Source organism: Sphaeramia orbicularis, chromosome 16, assembly GCF_902148855.1.
Source record: "Sphaeramia orbicularis chromosome 16, fSphaOr1.1, whole genome shotgun sequence".
NCBI classification, from domain to species: domain Eukaryota; kingdom Metazoa; phylum Chordata; class Actinopteri; order Kurtiformes; family Apogonidae; genus Sphaeramia; species Sphaeramia orbicularis.
Genome location: NC_043972.1, coordinates 25592934 through 25613444, shown reverse-complemented (window position 1 = coordinate 25613444; position 20511 = coordinate 25592934). Strand labels below are relative to the sequence as shown.

Here is a 20511-nt window from a genome sequence, read left to right as displayed (position 1 = left end):
TTATTGGTCCTTCTGAACAACCCAAAAACATTTTTTTTTTAAATATCAATTTCCATGTATGAGTCTCAATTTTGTATCATATTTGATACATCAGGTCTCAATGCCCAAATACTATTATTTTTGAACAAACAAAAACATAATATAACACAAACATGTCCAACGATTTGGTAATTCCTTTTCAAAATCGTCAAAGTTCTGCCTCCTTCCTCATTAATGAAAATCTTGCAGTGTTATTAGAAAGGCCTCTGGTGAATGAATTCCTCCCCCCAGTGGATGATCTGTGTATTGCATGTATCTAATTGTATACATCAGGTTTTTCAAGAAAAAAATATTACACTAATCATGTACAGGGCTTCAAAACTCATGTATCAAATATGATACATTTGGCATTATAAGGTTAATCCTTACTTTTTAATATTACTATCCATATGCTGCTATAACACTTCAAATTTTCCTGTTGTGGAGTGGGACTAATACAGAATTATATTGTCTTATGTGATATTATGTTGTTTTATGTTATGCTATGTTATGTTATGTTATGTTATGTTATGTTATGTTATCTCATCTTATCTTATCTTATCTCAAAAAACACTGCCAGATTTTCATGAAACTTGGTGGAATGGGCCAAGAATGAACCCATTAAATAATAGAGCACAAAAAATACAGGGCATATCATGAAGTGTTTCTAATTTTATTATTTAGACAAACTGTACTTGCATTGCCAAATACTAAATGGAAAGTTAAAAAAAAAAAAAAAGCAGGGATTACATTTATCCACACCAAGTGGATTTTAAATCTATATGTATGGAACAGTCCATTAGCCAGGTCCTGTATGAATTTCATCAAACAGGTTACTAGCAGAAGCAAAATGTTTACTAAAAGCTGCACAAATCTCATTACCGTCTCATACTGAACACCCATCTGCTGTAGAGAGAGGAGGAAATGAGAGGAGAGACTTGTAGTTAAGAGAATTCACTGCCTTCCAACATTTTGCAAGATTTTAATACAATTTGTGAGTAAAAAAAACAAACAAACAAGAATTAGATTTAGACTTTCTTATTGAAGATATGGATTTGTTTCAAAGCTGCCTAAAAGCAAGTCAGTGATAGTGTTGTCTGTCTGCCTGGCAAGAGGCCAGACTGGGTTTCTGTGATACAGGATGAAAGTCAAAGCGTCTTAGCGGTCGTACGCATAGGACAAGTGTGTGGGTTTATCTGAAAACTTGACTTTAGGCCTCTGTGTAAACCGTGTCAACAAATGTACTCTAAAGGATTCTAGTCTCTTCCATTTCTGTTCTTAAATGTTGTTTTACTATATTATTACTGCATCAGAAACAGCATCTCTGTCAAGCTCTTAGTGTGTGTGATACACAAGCATGAATGTAAGCGTCTACTGGAGCCAATACAAAACTGAGGAAAACATAAAAGAGTGTTGCACTGTTTTGCATATTCATTAATCTGCAAAATAAGTTAGTAAATTGACTTTGCTTTTGTATATTCTTTAATCTACCTTGTTTTTGTTTTGTGATTACACAAATTACACTAATTTGCTGTAAAAGCCCATTCTGTGAAAGAGGTTGATGTTTTCTATGAAGCAATATAATTTGACCAAGGACTCTTACTTTTATTTCCTGGGTTAAAAATTGGGTAGTTGTATGAAAAAGTGACTTTTTAAAGGGGTCATATTTTGCTAAACCCACTTTTATTAATCTTAGTTCATTTATTTGTGTATTTGGACCCTAATAGTTCCTAAAGTTTGAATTTGAACCCTCCAGGTACTACAAAACTATCTTTATATTCATTTTGGCAAAAATCAAGTGGATTTCTACAACCTGTTTTAATTTCTGCTTAATTTGTGATGTTTTATAACTAGTTACATCACAACATTTTCACATTTAAGGTCAAGACTTCAGATGAACATTTCTCTGAATACGACATAATTGTTTGTCAGCAGCAGCGGTTGTAGTAAAAACTGAAAATATGTCCAAACTTCGAGCCGATTACCTAAAATGTTCAGTTGTTGGTTGTATTAATGAACCCAAGTGGCTTAACGCGACGGATAAGGACGGTCAACAACCTGGAGGGGGTGGGGCGTGAAGTGACTCATGTTCATTTAAAGGGCCAGCGCTCAAAACGACCTTTCTGGTGTCATTACTCGGAAGTAGGGTTGAAGATGGACCTGTGGAGTTGAATTAATGAAGAATTCAGACCCAAGCATAGCATTTACAGTTTATGTAGACCACAGGGAAATGTTTTAAAATGCATAATTCCATTTAAAAAAAGCAAAATATCACTCCTTTAAAGGTTAAGATAAATTATTTAGGTGACATTCACTTAACCATTACAGCAATAACTGATGAGACCCTTTTTTGGTCTCATACTTCTTCTAAAACACCATAGACCTGTAATTCAATCAAACACCATATCTCTTAAGTATCAGACCCTTTTTCATGGATCTGCTCCAAAAATATAATGGGATCATCCTTGGCTCACGTCCTACCTTTTCCACCAAGTTTAACCCATAAAGACCCAGTGGTAATTTTGCAGCAGCTCACAAATTTTTTTTTTTTTTTCTCTAAATATAACCTTTCTTAAATGATTTATTACAATATTATCCTCTGTTTTTTGCTTTTTTTTCTGTGAAAATCATGTATTTTCCTATATTTAATTCACTGATCATGTAGATGTTCATTAAAGCACCAGAGTAAAGTTGATGGTTATTGTATCAAAAGCAGAAAAAACTGCAGCAAAAGTGAATTTTTCAGTATAATGTATCATTAACGGAATATAAACCAAGTGTCTCTATCCACTGCCATTGATTAAACTCCATGGGTTTTATTGGTGAATCAATGTTATAGAAGATGACAGTGTTTCCATGGTAACTATGGAGCCTCTGAACGTCTAAATGGGTCATATCTGATGACCATGAAAAGATGACAAACTGCATTTTAATCCAATTATTTACATGTATTGATAGAATTAGTGTTTTAACAGGTATTAAACATTTTACATTAGTAGATTTTGGTTGCTGGTGACCGTCTGGGTCTTTATGGGTTCATGCAAATGGATGCAGTAGTTCTAACTCTGCTGATATACAAATCTACTTGACCTAACAAACACTACAGACTATTACATTTGCACTATATAATTATAAAACAACTTGGCTGCACTGTGATACATGAATATACTAAAATGACTCTCTGCACTACAACCCTGCAATCCCAAGATGATAATCAAGCATTAAGAGAATGCACATGCTGCCATCTAGTGGACCAACACACATAATAGAACAACAGGCTTTGATTAGTTAGTATATAGTAGTGGTTCTCAGAGCAATTATGAAAAGGCTCAAGGGGTTCTTGAGCTGAAAATTAAGTGCAGATTAATTCCGTTATTATCTTCTTGACATAAGTGAGAGGGGGCATTGGGACCTGAGTTTTCACTCAACTCATCTCAGATTCCCTTCAGTCATGATGAAGACTTAAAAAAAACAACTCTGCATCAAAAGAAAAAGGTTAAAACGACATCTATATTCAGAGTATACCAGCAAGAAATCAAGATGTATGAAGTAGTCTCTTAATGAGGAGCAGAAATGAAGATTTTCCTCTAGAGTAAAGCATCGATATTGTTTATTTAACCATTCTGATTCTATTAATCCTTAAGTAAATGTATTGTTTATGTATACAGTACAGGCCAAAAGTTTGGACACACCTTCTCATTCTTCGCATTTTCTTTATTTTCATGACTATTTACATTGTAGATTCTCACTGAAGGCATCAAAACTATGAATGAACACATGTGGAATTATGTACTTAACAAAAAAGTGTGAAATAACTGAAAACATATCTTATATTCTAGTTTCTTCAAAGTAGCCACCCTTTGCTCTGATGACTGCCTTGCACACCCTTGGCATTCTCTTGATGAGCATCAGGAGGTAGTCACCTGAAATGGTTTTCACTTCATAGCTGTGCCTTGTCAGGGTTACTTAGTGGACTTTCTTGCCTTATTGATGGGGTTGGGACCATCAGTTGTGTTGTGCAGAAGTCAGGTTGATGCACAGCTGACAGCCCTATTGGACAACTGTTAGAATGCATATTATGGCGAGAACCAATCAGCTAAGTAAAGACAAACGAGTGGCCATCATTACTTTAAGAAATGAAGGTCAGTCAGTCTAGAAAATTTCAAAAACTTTGAATGTGTCCCCAAGTGCAGTCGCAAAAACCATCAAGTGCTCCAACAAAACTGGCTCACATGAGGACCGCCCCAGGAAAGGAAGACCAAGAGTCACCTCTGATGCTGAAGATAAGTTCATCTGAGTCACCAGTCTCAGAAATCGCAAATTAACAGCAGCTCAGATTAGAGACCAGATGAATGCCACACAGAGCTCTAGCAGCAGACACATCTCTACAACAACTGTTAAGAGGAGACTGCGTGAATCAGGCCTTCATGGTCAAATAGCTGCTAGGAAACCACTGCTCAGGAGAGGCAACAACCAGAAGAGATTTATTTGGGCCAAGAAACCCAAGGAATGGACATTAGACCAGTGGAAATCTGTGCTGTGGTCTGATGAGTCCAAATTTGAGATCTTTGGATCCAACCGCCGTGTCTTTGTGCGACGCAGAAAAGGTGAACGGATGGATGCGACATGCCTGGTTCCCACCGTGAAGCATGGAGGGGGAGGTGTGATGGTGTGGGGGTGCTTTACTGGTGACGCTGTTGGGGATTTATTCAAGATTGAAGGCAACTGAATCAGCATGGCTACCACAGCATCCTGAAGTGACATGCCATTCCATCCGATTTGCGTTTAGTTGGACCATCATTTATGTTTCAACAGGACAACGACCCCAAACACACCTCCAGGCTGTGTGAGGGATATTTGACCAAGAAGGAGAGTGATGGAGTGCTGCGCCAGATGACCTGGCCTCCACAGTCACCGGACCTGAACCCAATCGAGATGGTTTGGGGTGAGCTGGACCGCAGAGTGAAGGCAAAAGGGCCAACAAGTGCTAAGCATCTCTGGGAACTTCTTCAAGACTGTTAGGAAACCATTTCAGGTGACTACCTCTTGAAGCTCATCAAGAGAATGCCAAGAGTGTGCAAAACAGTCATCAGAGCTAAGGGTGGCTACTTTGAAGAAACTAGAATATAAGATATGTTTTCAGTTATTTCACACTTTTTTGTTAAGTACATAATTCCACATGTGTTCATTCATAGTTTTGATGCCTTCAGTGAGAATCTGCAATGTAAATAGTCATGAAAATAAAGGAAATGCAAAGAATGAGAAGGTGTGTCCAAACTTTTGGCCTGTACTGTATATTGTTTATTATTGCCTATATCACGATATATAATGATACTGTTAAAAAGGCAATTTTTTGTTTCTTTCTTTTTTAAAAATGTTTATTTCCTTGAAGAATTGAATTATACTAGAAATATGCACAAATACTAAACACATTTTTATCTGATCAGAACAGGATCTAATGCTATATCACAAAATGTTCCTGTGCTAAAACTTAAAAGATGTTTTACAGATGTTACAGTTTAAGATCCTGTTCAAATGTTCATATTCTATTAGTTCAGAGCTAACATCATAACATTTTTTTTGTGCAATCCCAACAAAGGAACTAACATTATTTAATAAAAGAGTGTTAAATAATAGTAAATACAATATAAACAAAAAATAAAAACAAAAATGAACCTCCACAATATCTGCATTTGAATAAATACCTACAAAATATCGATACAGTGCTTTTTAATATCAATACAGAATTGTGAAATGAAATATCCTGATATATTACAGAACTGATATTTTCTTTCACCCCTAGTAGATTGGTTTCTGCTAAACTGATTCCACCAGGCATTCACACATAACCTGAATTAATAGGGTTGCTAACTAATCACTCAGTGGATATATACATGATGTGGGTTTTTGCATATAAATTATAACATCTTTTAACTCCCCTTTGATCTGACTGATTATTTTAATTCATTTCCCAAGAGTTATCAGATGTTTACTTACAGCTAGAAGTGCCATAAGGGGGAATAAAAGTGATGACGATTCTAAGACAGTTTTAGTCATTTCTTTTTAACGAAAATAATTAACCTATAACCATAAAAAAATGTTTGCTTCACAAGGCACGACAAACATACACTACAAACAAAAATTTAAGGATATTTTTAAGTTTTGGGCTTTTTTTTTTTTTTCAGTTGGGATTCTTGCACAGCACTTTTTACATTTTTTGTGAGTGAATTGAATTGAAACACATTTTTTAATGACCAGACATAGTTTTATTTACAAATGGCAAAAATGACAAAAAAAAAAAAAAAAAAAAAAAAAAAAAAAAAAAAGAAATATCCTTAACTTTTTGTTTGTAGTGTAGGCCTGCTGGTTGTTTGCAACATATCAGTTCTCCCCCCTCCTTATTTCAGAAATGGTTTAGTCCAGGTGCTGATGTAAGTAGTGTAAATAAATATAGTAAATATACTTTCATCCAAAGAGTAAAACTATATTTTTTTGTATTTGTATATCATTGTAAAAAAAATATATAATAATAATAATAATAATAATAATAATAATAATAATAATAATAATAATAATACTGTTATCATTAAAAACTTTATTAAAAATGTTAAAGATGACTTAGACCACAGGTGTCAAACATGCGGCCCGGGGGCCAAATCACCAAAGGGTCCATTCCGGCCCTTGGGATGAATTTGTAAAATGCAAAAATTACACTACAATGTTAACAACCCTTTTAGTTCAGGTTCCACATTCAGACCAGTTCAATCTCAAGTGGGCAGGACCAGTAAAATACTATCATAATAACATATAAATAATGACACCTCCAAATGTTTCTCTTTGTAAATGTAAATATTTTTATGCATTTACACTAAAACAAAGTATAATTTTGCAAAAAAATCCAAATAACCTGAAATGTCTTAAGAGAAGTAAGTACAATGTTAACAATATTCTGCCTGTTATTAAATGTTTTGTGTGTTTGTAGATCCACTGTGATCTGGGAGTTATAATGTACATGTGTAAACAATAAATTGATGCAGAATATTGTTAAAATTACACTTATTTTTTCAGTTTGTTCATGTTATTCACATCTTTTGAAAGGATAGTTTGTAGATGTAACCGTTTTCATCATGTAAATTAACTTTTTTTGCTCTAAAACAGAGAAAACTTTGGAGTTGACATTATTTATATATTATTATGTTATTATTTGACTGGTTCTGCCCATTTCAGATCAAATTTAGCTGAACGTCGAACTGAACTAACATGAGTTTGACACCCCTGACTTAGACTTGTCTCATCAGTGTCGCACGTAATCTTAAAATGTGCTGTAAGGAAAATACTGATCCATGCCTGAACAGTGTTTAGAGCTAAACTACTCAGAAGAAGTTAACACCGACATTGTACACACACACACACACACAGACACACCTGCTGTTCCTTGATGGACTCCCCTGATACGGAGGTTTGGGTCGGTCTGTTTCTGAAGCTGACTTTTGCGAACCGGGAGTTGAACGACATGTCTGGAACATTCCTTCACAGACAGTCTTCCTCAAGAACTACAATTTCCAACTTGATTTTCCAGTAGAATGAACGTCGTCTTACGATATTTTTCGTGGTGAAAGCGCCCGACTCTCCAAAACAACCCCCTGTCCAGCAGAAATCATGTGTTGTAAGTAGTTTCCATGGGAACGGGGTCAAAGGGCAGACAAAGGGGGCCGATCCCGGAAGTGTTTTTTTTAAGTGTCTTAAAAAATCTGAATGGACTCTATGCACAGCTCCACTACTTCCTAAACTTCAGGTGGCTCCTTTATTTCCTGTCTTTCATTATTGGACACACTGATTAATCCAGGTGTTCCTAATTAATCACTCACAACAAGAAGGAGAAGACACACCTGGATTAATCAGTGTGTCCAATAATGAAAGACAGGAAATAACGGAGCCACCTGAAGATTAGGAAGTAGTGGAGCTGTGCATAGAGTCCATGACTACACCATGCTGGGGTATAGTTTTTGAAACTAAAACATACAGTTGAGTTATTTTTTAAATATTAATTACAGAATATGATGAGGTGAATTATTTTCCCAGGCCTACTTTTCCCAAACTGAGGGTCGTGACACCCCCCTGCTCAAAAAAAAAAAAAAAAAATAATAATAATAATAATAATAACTTTATTTATATAGCACCTTTAAAAACTGAGTTTACAAAGTGCTTTGACAAACAAAGCAAAAGTGCACAACAGCAGAATAAAAACAAAAAACAACACAGCACAGCACAACACAATAAAAGATAAAAGTACAGCAAACACAAAATCATGACTAACTTTGAAAGTATTGTAGTGGAGAGGGCAGAAATAATATACCATGATGCTGTCAGATCAATCCAAAATGAAGGAATGGAATAAAACATCATGTATATGAATACAAATGAAAAACCAAAACAGGGTAAAATTAAAAATATTCAACATTAAAAAGAGACAACATCAAAAATGGCCCCATGGCTGTATTTTTGAGTCACTAGTTGTGATTTCAAAACTCCGAATATTTATAAATTTCTCTGGTCGGTTGATAGGAGGCTATGCAAGTCACTTAGGTCATTTGAGCCAGAATTGCCCAATCACACCCAATAGGATGAATCTGAATCAGAGAAGTCAAAGTGGAGTGGACATCTACAGAGGTGGAAAAAGTGTTCGCAATTGTACAATTGTGTTATATTGCATTAAGAATCACTCTGAAGTCATTGAACGTTGCCATATTTTGTTCCATTCTCCAAACCCATATTCTCCCTTCTGCATATGCACTGTTCCATCCAGGTCACAACTGGGTGTTTCAGCAAGAAAATGAAACACAGCCAGGGCATGACATGTTGAAACTGTCAAGAATTATTTGTTGTTTGTAATTATTTGTTCATGTCAACAGTATACAAAAAAAAAAAAAAAAAAAAAAATGCATTCGTTTTCTATCTGTCTGATGCAGCCACACCTTTTGAAACACAAAAAAGATGTTTCATATGTCATGATAATATTTGAGATTTTTTTAAATTTGAAGTGACATATTTGAAGTGACAAAACATCACGTAATGTGTCCAACTAACCATGAGAACTGTTAAAGAAGTTACTCTAAATCAATTCAAAGTTTTTTCTTTTCAAATGTGTTTTCAGTATACTTGATTTGTATTTTTACTGAATCATTTTCATCATAAAAAAAGAAAAATAAGTTTTAACTACATTTAACAAAATCACTGAAGAAATATGAACATGTCACAAACTTCAAACATTCTTAATATTACCATCATGTCAAGCACATACATTTATTTGTAGATAAATTACACTCACACCATGATACCACAACCAATTTGTCTAAATTAAAAAAATACTACAATCATTCAGTTTAAACATTTATTATGAATTAATATGCATATAACACAGTTAATATTTGACAAACTGATATACATACTCTTCATTTTTTTAAAGCTGGCCTGTTACAAATTCTTATGTCATTGGCCCATACTGTATTTATTTCAATATATTCATTAATTTAGCTGCAATTTCTATTTTCTATTTTACATTACAGCATTTTTGCCACATAATTCTCATCAAAATGCCTTTATTTATCAGTAATGATTAAGTAGGAATATTGTGTTAGTGTGAAGAGACATAGAATAGATTGATGTCGAATGAATAAATAAATAAATAAACAACAGTGTAAAAGTTTTTACATTCATAAACTACCCTTTCACAAGAATAATTTAGTAACCTAAACATCCATGAACAACATGGAATTTCTTAAGAAAAATAAGTGTAATTTTAACAATATTACACCTCAGCATATCATTTACACATGTGCAGTATAACTTACAGATCACTGTGGATCTAAACAGGCATGCAGAACTGAAAAATACAGCATTTAACTTTATGATCAAAACAACTTGTCAAAACTAAATGATAAATTTGCGTGACAATGTTTTTTGTGTAATTTTTTTGCACTTTGCAAATTCATCCTGTGGGCTGAATTCGACAGGTTTGGACACCCCTGCATCTAACTGAGTACGGTTCTATCCAAACACATTTCATCTGTTGCTCATCAAATTGCTGCACAGATCAAGTCAGTGCATTTCTGAACAGAACCTGTAGGTGGCAGAAGTGCACCGTTTGTGTGAATACTACAGCTGCAGCTGTCCAGGGAGAACTAGGTTAGATTTGTGGGGCAAATGACCTCATACTGTAGCATCATCTTCACCACTAGGATGAAGACAGGACGAAGGACGGACAATCACCGGCTTTCATCGCTTTTTGGTTCTTTTATCCAAAAGAGCATTGGTAACCACAAGGCCATAGCCATCACAGGCTGGAACTGGAATAACTAGTGGCACGTTTAAAAAAAAAAAAAAAAAAAAAAAAAAAAGCATCACTAGAACTCAGTGACCTCATGGATATTGGGGCCTATTTTTTTTTTTTTTAAACCAGAGGAATTTAGTCATAAATAAGATTAAATGCAATAAAAATAGAGAAAAGACCATGTGTTTATAGTCCTGTCGTCATGACATCTCCTAGAACATCTGTCTGAGGATACTCGGATATAAAATGACCAAAATCAGACTCCTGTGGATCCCCGCATCAGCACCGCAGTGGGTGACGCTGGGGCTGCTGATGTGCTGTGGCGCACGCAATTTGGGTGGCGCACAATGCACCAAACCCCCATCCATCCACACACCTACCCCCCCTTCTACACGAAACGGAATCCCAGGATATCCCACCCCCACCCGCCCCTCCTCGAAACGGAATAGCCCTCCTCTCTCTCAGTCATCCTCCCCTCCTGCCTGTTTTTTTTTTTTTTTTTTTTTTTTTTTACCTCCGCCTTCTCTCACTACCCCCTTTCCTTCTCCTCCTCTCTCTCCCTCTTCGTCCCAACTCGGGAGCGCCGCCGATCGGTCGCCAGGATTTTCCCTTCTCGGCCAAAATGGAGGAGGAGGTCTCTCGTTTAATGAAGGGAGCACAGATTGTATGACCGGATCCGTCTCAATGAAAGGCGTTTTTGCTGATTAATAATTACTGCAAAGCCTAAAACCCTCTGAGGATTTTATCTGTATTTCTACAAAATAAATAAATAAATCTAAAAGAGCGGCCGGAGCCATGAGCGCAGCAGAGGGACTGGAAGAAGCTGCGAAGGACGCGGCAGACATAGCGGCGTTTTTCAAATCCGGTAAGTCGGGAAGGGGCGAGTCTGTCTACAGTGGATCACCGGTGGGGTCCCACATTGTGTTGGATAAAATGACAAATAAATAAATAAATAAAATAAACAGGGATTTTAGGGGCGAGATGCTCAGTGCGCGTCGGACGTGCCGGGGAGATGAGCACAGATTGTGCCATTTTTTTTTTTTTTTTTTTTTTAAACACATTTTAGTCCACTGACATGTCACACCGCGGTCTTTGATGACAACAGCTCGGATAACACCTCCTCTGTAAATGTGCTTTTCATTATCAGTCACTGACCCCATTTTTGGGCTGGACCAACTAGACTATAAGGTGTGGATGGTTCAGGGTTGGACGACTATTTCGATGCTACTGCGCGTACATCACGAACCAATTACCCGTGGGCCGAACATTCCTGACCCCCCCCCCCCCCCCCCCCCCACCCACACACACACACACACACATACACACACACACACACATACACACACATACGCACACACTCCCTCCTTCCCCCCCGCGTGTAAATTAAACGATCATGTGAGATTATGCATCACATCAAATAACGCTTTTCCCCACATCTATTTGCAAAGACTAGGCCGTCACGCACGTATTGGCAATAGGTTGGACACCACGCACTGGGCCTATCTTAATACGATGGCATCATAACAAATAAGACTGGGCCTGCCTACCTTATCACTCTGCACCCAAAACATAAACACCCTTTATAGATCCCACGGGCCAGCAGTGGTGCCAGATATCCTATAAATAATAGCAGGATGGTATGTGTCATGCGCATTGTTATGTTTGTACTTGTGAGAAACACTATTATCCTTGGTATTGTTGAAGACATTGTTTTTTTCCTATATTACTTGAGTTTTTTTTATTATTATTTTTAGACATGTTTACAGACACTCAGGCTACATCATGAGACAGTCTTGTCATGCATATTCCATTAGTACTAGGAAGTGTGTTTTTTTATAGCACTATTTGTATTTGTATTTATTTATTTAGTTAAAGAACAGTGTGTATTGGGATTAGTTACAAAGAACAAGCTGAACGCACCAGGTTTAGCAGAGAAGCTAATTTCCATCTGCTATCCTGGACATATGACCAACATAATAAAATATCACTTAGATTACAAAGTCATAATATACTGGAAGAAAACTGTTAAACATGACACACTGTAAAAAAAAAAAATAAATAAAAAAAAAAAATCCTGTTTTTACGGAATAAAACTGGCAGCTGTGGTTTCCAGAACAATACTGTAAAAAACACATCCAACTGTAAACGTATTGACGGAGTAACATGTAGATTTAACACTGGATTTAAATAGACTGCACTTATTTAGCCCATTTTCTACACCTTCATAGTGTCCAAAGCACTTTCCAAAACCACCAGGTCCAACTGGGAGCAATTCAGGGTTCAGTGTCTTCCATGGACACTTTGACATATGGACAGTTGGAGCCAGGATTCGAACCACCAACCCTTTGGTTATTGGACGAGCCGCTCTACCAACTCTACCAACCCATTCATTTACAAGTTTAAAATGTTACATTGTTAAATGTTTACTTTTTTATGACTTTTTTATTTTTAAAAAAAGAGAAAAAAAAAGCAAATATGCCATTATTTCAACGTTATGGTCTTTGCAATTTAAACGGCACAACATTGTTTTTCAATTTACAGTTTTATTTTCTAAAAACAATACAATTACATCATTTCTACATACAAATCTGGTTTTGTTCACATACTCTTCCTGTAAAAACTACAGCTATATTTGATTTAATCTTTAATACAAAAATCTTTTCAAATAAACAACTTTGCATTGTATTGTCACTTACAGTTTTTTAGCTTACCGGCCAATAGGCTGTAAGCTATTGTCATCATGCGGCCTCCGGCGGCGGCGTCTGTCGTTGTCTGTCATCTGTCATCTGTTACAAAAATTTAAATCGTCTTCTTCTCCAAAACTGCAATTCCGATTGACTTCAAACTTGGTATACAGCTTCTGTATGATGATGTCAACAAAAGTTAGTGAAATTATTTGGATTCGGCTCTGATTCTGGATTTGGTGCGACTTTGAAAAATTTCCCCACTAAAAGAGATAGCAAGTGCTGGTAAGCTACAGGGGCATTGGTCCTATTTTTTATGTTGCAATTTTACAACTTTTTGGTGTTAATTCTACAGTCATTTTTTACAGTGTATTTATTTAGTCACAGAACAGTGTGTATTGGCATTAGTTACAAAGAACAAGATGCATGCACCAGATTTAGCAGAGAAGCTAATTTTCCATCTGCTGTCCTGGACAAATGACCAACATAATAAAACATCACTTAGATTACAAAGTCATAATAATATACTTGAAGAAAACCATTAAACATGACCGATATAGGAAAGTCTGCTGAGTTTGAATGGCTTCATCCAAATTCACAAAATACATTCAATACATATAATACATTCTAGTAATACACTAACTTTCCTAGAGCAAGAATATAATATAAAAGATAAAACGAGAAGAAGAGAGAGAGAAGAAAAAAAATAGATGACTATATATATAAGACAAAAGTGTCTTTATCAACTGTATTTTTTGCTGTAATATATTTAGTTTATTACCTCAAGGCTTATAACAAAGACATTGTTAAGTGTGTGGAATTGCTTGTCTTAACTGAACTGTGGGTAAGTTTTAAAGCATGGACTTTTAAGCATTCAACATAATTTGTTACAATCACATGTTGTTGTTTTTCTGTAGAAAACCCCCTCAGGCATATGGTCTCTACAGTCAAACCCCCACTTGTTCTAACTGAGTAGAATACTCTGTTTTTAAGGCTGACACAGACAGTAGTATTGGGGGGGTGTACTGTAACAGGTTTGGAAAGCACAGTTTAAAACAAAGTCTGGTGAGGGGTAAGATGTCGCCACCGTTGAGGGAGACCACCTCTGTTAGACACCAGAGAAAAGCAGCTGTCTCAGACTCTCAGCTGTTTCTCTTTGTGACACCTGGTGCTTTGCCTTCTGCTTTTCACCATCACCACACATCGTATACAAGCAAGAACACACACAGACACACACATACACAGACTGATCCCACATGTCTGCATAAAGGTCCCATCAAACAAAAGTGAACATCAACATGAAAAAGTACATTTGGACACGTCATTTATCAAGTGGGCTCATTTTTTAACGAAAGATCTGTATTTTATGGAACTGTTATCATCACTTATAGAAAAGAAGTTACAACAGATTTGATTGATTGTACTTTTTACACCATAGCCATAGCTTGAATTTGACGCAAAAAATTATACCTAAAAAATTTAAAGATGTATTAACTCTGTCACATTTACAAAGACCATGTGTGAACTGTTACAGAGAAATGACTCTTTATTTTTAATTTACCTATATCAGTATGGACCACCACAAGTTGTAAATAACACTGTGTTAGTATTAACCCATAAAGACCCAAACATCCACCATCGACCAAAATCATCTACTGATCTAAAGTGTTTAATACGCTAACCCTATCAATCCATGTAAATAATTGGTGTAAAATATAGTTATTCATCTGTTCATGGTCATCACATAAACCCATTTGGACGTTCAGAGGCTCTGTAGTTACCGTAAGTAAGCAATGGGGGCCCTCTAGTGGTCGGAATAAATTGCACTAACGTATGTTTTGTCCTTTCGGTGTTACCGTAGTTAGTTCGGACATGAGAAGGAACTAACAGACACATTTCTTTCACTCTGTTTGTATGGCCTGACAAACGTTTGTCTGTGAGTATTTTATGTTCAGTTGTAAGAATGAATTGTATAAAATATCTCTGATGTGAACCTTTGTTGCTGGATAAAAAGACATTGTAAATCTTAAATTAATCTGTAAATGCTAATTGTTAGCGTGTCTATGGATTTTCCCATTCAAGTTAGCATCGAGTTAGCAATTTTTTTCCCATTCATTTAAATGTGTAATACCATGTAAATATACTAAGGCAATGAACAGAACTGAGACATATTTTGTATGTATGTTGCAGTTTTACAGTGAGTCTCAAGTAGGGATGTAATGATTACTAGTATAATGATAAATCGCGGTAAAATTGTAGACGGTTAGTTTTACCGTTTAAATTCTAATTATCATGATAACTGTGTTTGATTACCGCACTTTTAGGGGAGAAAACGCCCATGTAAAGCTATGCTTTTTATGTCAAATATTTGAGTATAGTTTTAATTTATTACAATTTTAATTGTAGATACCTAATATTTGGAACCAATATTCACTTTTAAAGTCTTTGAAAAGGTTTGTTATGCATCTGTGTGTTATTTATGCAATAAGTTACATACATTTTTCAAATCGGATTTTATATTTTTTGTTTTCTGTCCTTTTGTGTTGATATAGTTGGTTGAAGTGAAAAAAAGAAAAATAGACAGATGATATAGACGAAGTTGTGCTAAAAAAAAAAAGATCCCAAACATGGGTATAGTAAACATTTATTTATATAGTATATAAAGGCAAATCAAAAGTACTGAAAAACAGCCAAAATAGACTCAGATCACTAAGGGTTAATATTTGAACGTTTCTGCCAACAGAAGGTACAGTGTGTCTATTATTTTATTTGTTTTTTTTTTGTTGTTGTTGTTTTTTTTCCAAAATACAACTTGTTTAAATTATTTCAGTGTGTATATAAGTACTTTTTGAAGATTTTGAGCACAATTTCAACAATACCGCGATAATAATGATAACCGTGATAATTTTGGTCACAATAACCGTGACATGAAATTTTCACATCGTTACATCCCTAGTCTCAAGTAAAAGATTTGGAGAGAAGTTTTGGGCGTCCGGCTTTTCTTGGGAAACCTGTTGTCTATCTGCCGAGCTAATCGCTACATGCACACAAGCAGGGGCAGAAGAATAGGAGTTAGAATAAAACGGCATTAACGTGAGATTAAAAAAAAATTGTCAGCGTTATTTAATGAATCCGTTAATGCGGTAATAACGCGTTAACTTGCCCAGCCCTACTTGTTATACATAATATTAAAGTGCTTTTAAATACCTACTCAAATATGTATAATACATGTATACAAGTTACTCTACTTACATGACAGAGATGAAATATGTCCACGTGTTACCGCTTGATCGGACCCATTATCTGTAAATGTAACAGACTTGTTTGCATGTGTGCATGTGCATACTCTTTTAAAGCAGTCCATAATCTACATACTTTCTTTGGGAAATGGTCTCTGCCAGTCCGACAGTTAGGAATGTTGTCAGAGTGGATTGTATTCAAATGCTACAGTCTCTCTTACGGTTGGTTGGATGCCTGCCAATGTATTTTCCTATAGCTGTGTTGTATCAGGCTGGAAAGTTGGCTCACAATCAACTTGGACTCCTTGGATGTTTATATAGCGGCGAATGCAGTTCATACAGTATTCATGATGGAGACAGAAATAGGTTATGGCCTCAGGAAACTTTATAAGAGACTATTATGAAAGTATGGAAAAAATTCTGGGGTGTTAAAGTGGAGAATAGCACTAAATGCTGAATGATGTCTAATAGATGACTCCAGCTGAGAACAGAGCTCATTATTATAAAAAGAAAATCGTACTGATTTAAACGTCTCAATTAATGTGTTATGACACCGTGCCAATCTGTTGTCATGCGAAGATGGAAATGAAGATGACATGTTTATTTCTGTATTTTCCTTTTTCTCAGTTAACCCTCAAAGACCTGAACAGCAACTGTCGACCAAAAGCATCTAATAAGCTAATGTTTAATAACTTTTCAACCGCTAATCCTATCATTATGTTTAAATAATTCAGGTAAAATTCATTTTCTTAGATTTTCAGCAGCATCAGATGTGTCAGTTTTGAGCGTTCTTAGGTTCCGTATTGAACGTGAAAGCACCGTCATCTTCTATTCACCAATAAAACCCATGTATTTGGACAAATGACAGTGGTTATAGTTTGTTTTCATGATCAGATAATGATGTATTTTGCTGAAAAAGTCAGTTTTCTCTTTTGATCTAATAAGCTTTGCATTTACTCTGAGCTTTTCTAAACATCTTCATAATCAATAAGTTAAATATTAGAAAATACCTGCAAAATACACAATGCAGAGGATAATATGTATGTATTGATTGATTGAGTGATTTATTCTGAACATGCAATGAAATTTAACATATATGTGAACAAGCAAAACATAAATAATTATACAAAAATCAATAATCAAGACAATCTTAGACAAAAGAACAACAAAATAGTTTCATTTACATGGGGGTGGGAAAAAGTGCAACTTATTTAATCCTGCCCCTTCTCCATAAAATATCAATAATATTTACTATTTTATATTTATTCACACACACACACTCATACATCTGTATATGCATACCCATGCACATATATTTATACAAGTACACATACTGATATAATCTTTTACCTTTAAATTTCTTAATTGTGCTGGCAGATTATAAATAAATAACAAATAACTCAAAGCAATAAATATATACATAAACAACACTGAACATATGGTGACAATTAATAACCCTCATCTCTATAATCTTGTGAAAAACATTCTCTTATAAGTGTTTCTTAATTGGTTTATGTTTGTACACTCCTTATGCTCCTTTCTCAATCTATTCCATAATTTACCACCACACACATATGTACTAAAACTTCTTCCATTAGAATTTTGCAATTATGTATGGTGATATATGGTGATGAATCAGTTAGGGAAGGTTAGATGTAGATAAAAATTCATTTGGAAGTTGACACAAAAATAGTTCTAGGTCTTTTTTTTATAGACATCCATACATTTACTTTTTCACTTTGTAAATGAATGGTACCCCTAATGTACTTGCTTTTTAAACCTTTGCCTTACATGCAGAAACTATTTGCATTTATATGATGTTGCAGGTTCATTCATTGTTCATATATGTGTACTATCTATTCCCTGTCTGTAGTTATGTTGTGCAGGAACAGTAGTAAGAGCCATCCTTTTCCCCATAGCCTTTCCAGCAGGCTCCCTTAATTGCTGCCAGCTTGTTGCATGTTGAAATCTTGGCACACAGCTGCTCATCCTAGCTAATCCCAACCACTTTATTTCTGGTGCTGTGTGTATATGCGAGTACGCTTATGTTTTTTTTTTTTTTTTCTGGGACTCTGGATGCACTTTGGTGCCCTAGTTCGCCAGTGAGGTCTACAGTGTGACCGATTCTTCCTGTAAACAAGATGCCTGGTCAGTGACGGTGTAGCTTGATTACTAGTTGAGACTTGGTGAGAAACTGTAACCTGCTGACTGGATAGATTGACTGCCTGATTAAGTTACTGAGCTTCTTCCAGTTACTTTGAAACTGAAATAGTTTCGAAGTTAGTAATCCTCCTCTTTTCCGTACCTATCTTTACCTGTATTGATAAAATAACCATCAGCGCTTGAATATACTTGCTGTTCCTCTGAGCTTAGTTATGTTCAGTGAGCAGATGGAGCTTCAGCGCTGAGTCCCACACTGTTGCTGTGGATCACAGCTCAGCCACTGAGTCAATCTCCAAGGTTGCTCATGCCACGACTTTAAGTCCAAACCTGAAATTGTCGCAACTGGTCAAATGAGATAAAATATGCAAGTGCTGTCATAAATAATTTATAGAAAGAAAGTTTCTTAAGCCTTTCTTCAGTTATTCTAAGCTATACGGACATAAATCACTCTAGAGTTGCAGGTACTTGCAATATAAATATTTAAAAGCATAGGAAAAATCTCTTCATGGTTGCATTTAGTTGTTTCCTATACTTCATCATTGTTAAAATAGATGATTGGTTGTTTTTTTTTTTAGAAAATGTGTTGAGTTTGGCATTACAATCATAGCCTTTTGTTTCTTGTCTGATTGCATTGTTAAACTTTAATTAAGCCTCCTTCAAACAAAGCATTGCAGCCCAATTACAGAGTGTTGCCCGTGCACAGCTTTGCATTCCACCCTTTGTCAACTCCATCCTTTGGGTGTTTTGGTAAAACCACCAGCTCACTATGAGGAGATGAGCATATGTAATGCTCCTGTGTACATGGTTTATTTTGTTAAATATCTCCATCTGTTAATGTACTTCTTAAAGCAACAACAAAGTACATTTCAGGAGCTATTTTCACATATTTCTTATGGCTGGGTTTAATCTGTCTGTTTTACTGGTAAGTTGATTAGTTTTAGGCACAAGTACAAGTTGATGATGTTCCTTCTTTGTAAACATGCACATGGATTTTACTCTAAAACGCAGACATCATAAAAATTGGTCAAGTAATATTATAGGTTTTGGTGTTTTCTTTACTTTAGAAAACAGTAATTTTCCTATTTTAACATATTTTCTATGTCTGCGGTTGAATATATTACTATGTACATGACAGCAAATTGCCTCAGTGCTGAGGTCTATCATTAAGTGATGGTTTTACTTTATCCTTCAAAGCATTGATACACAAAGGAATATTTTAGTGTTCTGATCTGCACTGTCCCATGTAAGAGCCTTTTGCAAAGGTCTTACCTTCTAATGTCATTACAAGTGTTAATGCTGATGCGCTGATACTCATGGGATGAAAGCAGCATCACTAGCACCTAGGATTACTAACTACATTTATACATGAAATAAAGCAGAACGTCTGTGTTCTAATACCTATCAGTTTGCAGAGCCACTAAAATAATACAGACTTTTTCTTACAAGTGATTAACTGGCTGATTAATTTCCCGTAGCCCCTGGTGTATAGTAGGAAGTTGATATCACAGGAATGCAGGGTTAAAACACTGTATTTAACACAGTACTTAAAGGAAGATTTAAATACAGAGCTACTGTCTCTTTCTATTCAATCTTTCGCTGCTGTAATAATTAGCTCAACCTCAACCAACGAAGCTTTACATCTTTAAAATAACTACTATCACATAAATTGGATATAGCAAGCTATCTTTGTAAACATTTTCCTTGATAGCAGGTTTTTAAAGGTATTAATGTATAAATAGCCTCTTGAGTGACCTGTAATAAAGTTACTGGGCCTTTGCAGTGGCATTATTGTACAATGCTGCGCTGTGTAACTCAATTGACATGAAAGCAACCAGCCATATGCTGAAATAACATTGAATAACTGTCACAAGAAGTTGCATGAGAGATGTATTCCTGTTCACTTCAAATTGCACTGGTCAGAAGAGAGTGGTCATCAACCATGAAGATATAGGTCACTGCAATGTGGAAATAAAGTCAGATATATATTGCATTGAATAGAGGAAAGAGTGAGGTGGACTTTCATATTTTAGATCTGACTTGGCCTGACAATGCAAGCTACACTAAGACTGAAATGAAG

At 35.6% G+C, this 20511-nt stretch overlaps 2 protein-coding genes across 2 annotated transcripts in view; one reads left to right on the top strand and one right to left on the bottom strand.

Annotated features, from left to right (window-relative positions):
* dnah5 (dynein, axonemal, heavy chain 5) overlaps positions 1-7536 on the bottom strand; it is a 153966-nt gene extending 146430 nt beyond the window's left edge. Inside the window, exon 1 of the mRNA XM_030157779.1 lies at positions 7444-7536. Within this exon, the coding sequence (XP_030013639.1) occupies positions 7444-7533 (90 nt within the window). The 5' untranslated portion in view covers positions 7534-7536. The remainder of the gene's footprint in view (positions 1-7443) is intronic.
* Positions 7537-10904: 3368 nt separating this feature from the next.
* The window catches only part of LOC115436406 (triple functional domain protein), a 219124-nt gene continuing 209517 nt past the window's right edge, over positions 10905-20511 (top strand). The window contains 1 exon segment of the mRNA XM_075353522.1: positions 10905-11213. Within this exon segment, the coding sequence (XP_075209637.1) occupies positions 11144-11213 (70 nt within the window). The 5' untranslated portion in view covers positions 10905-11143.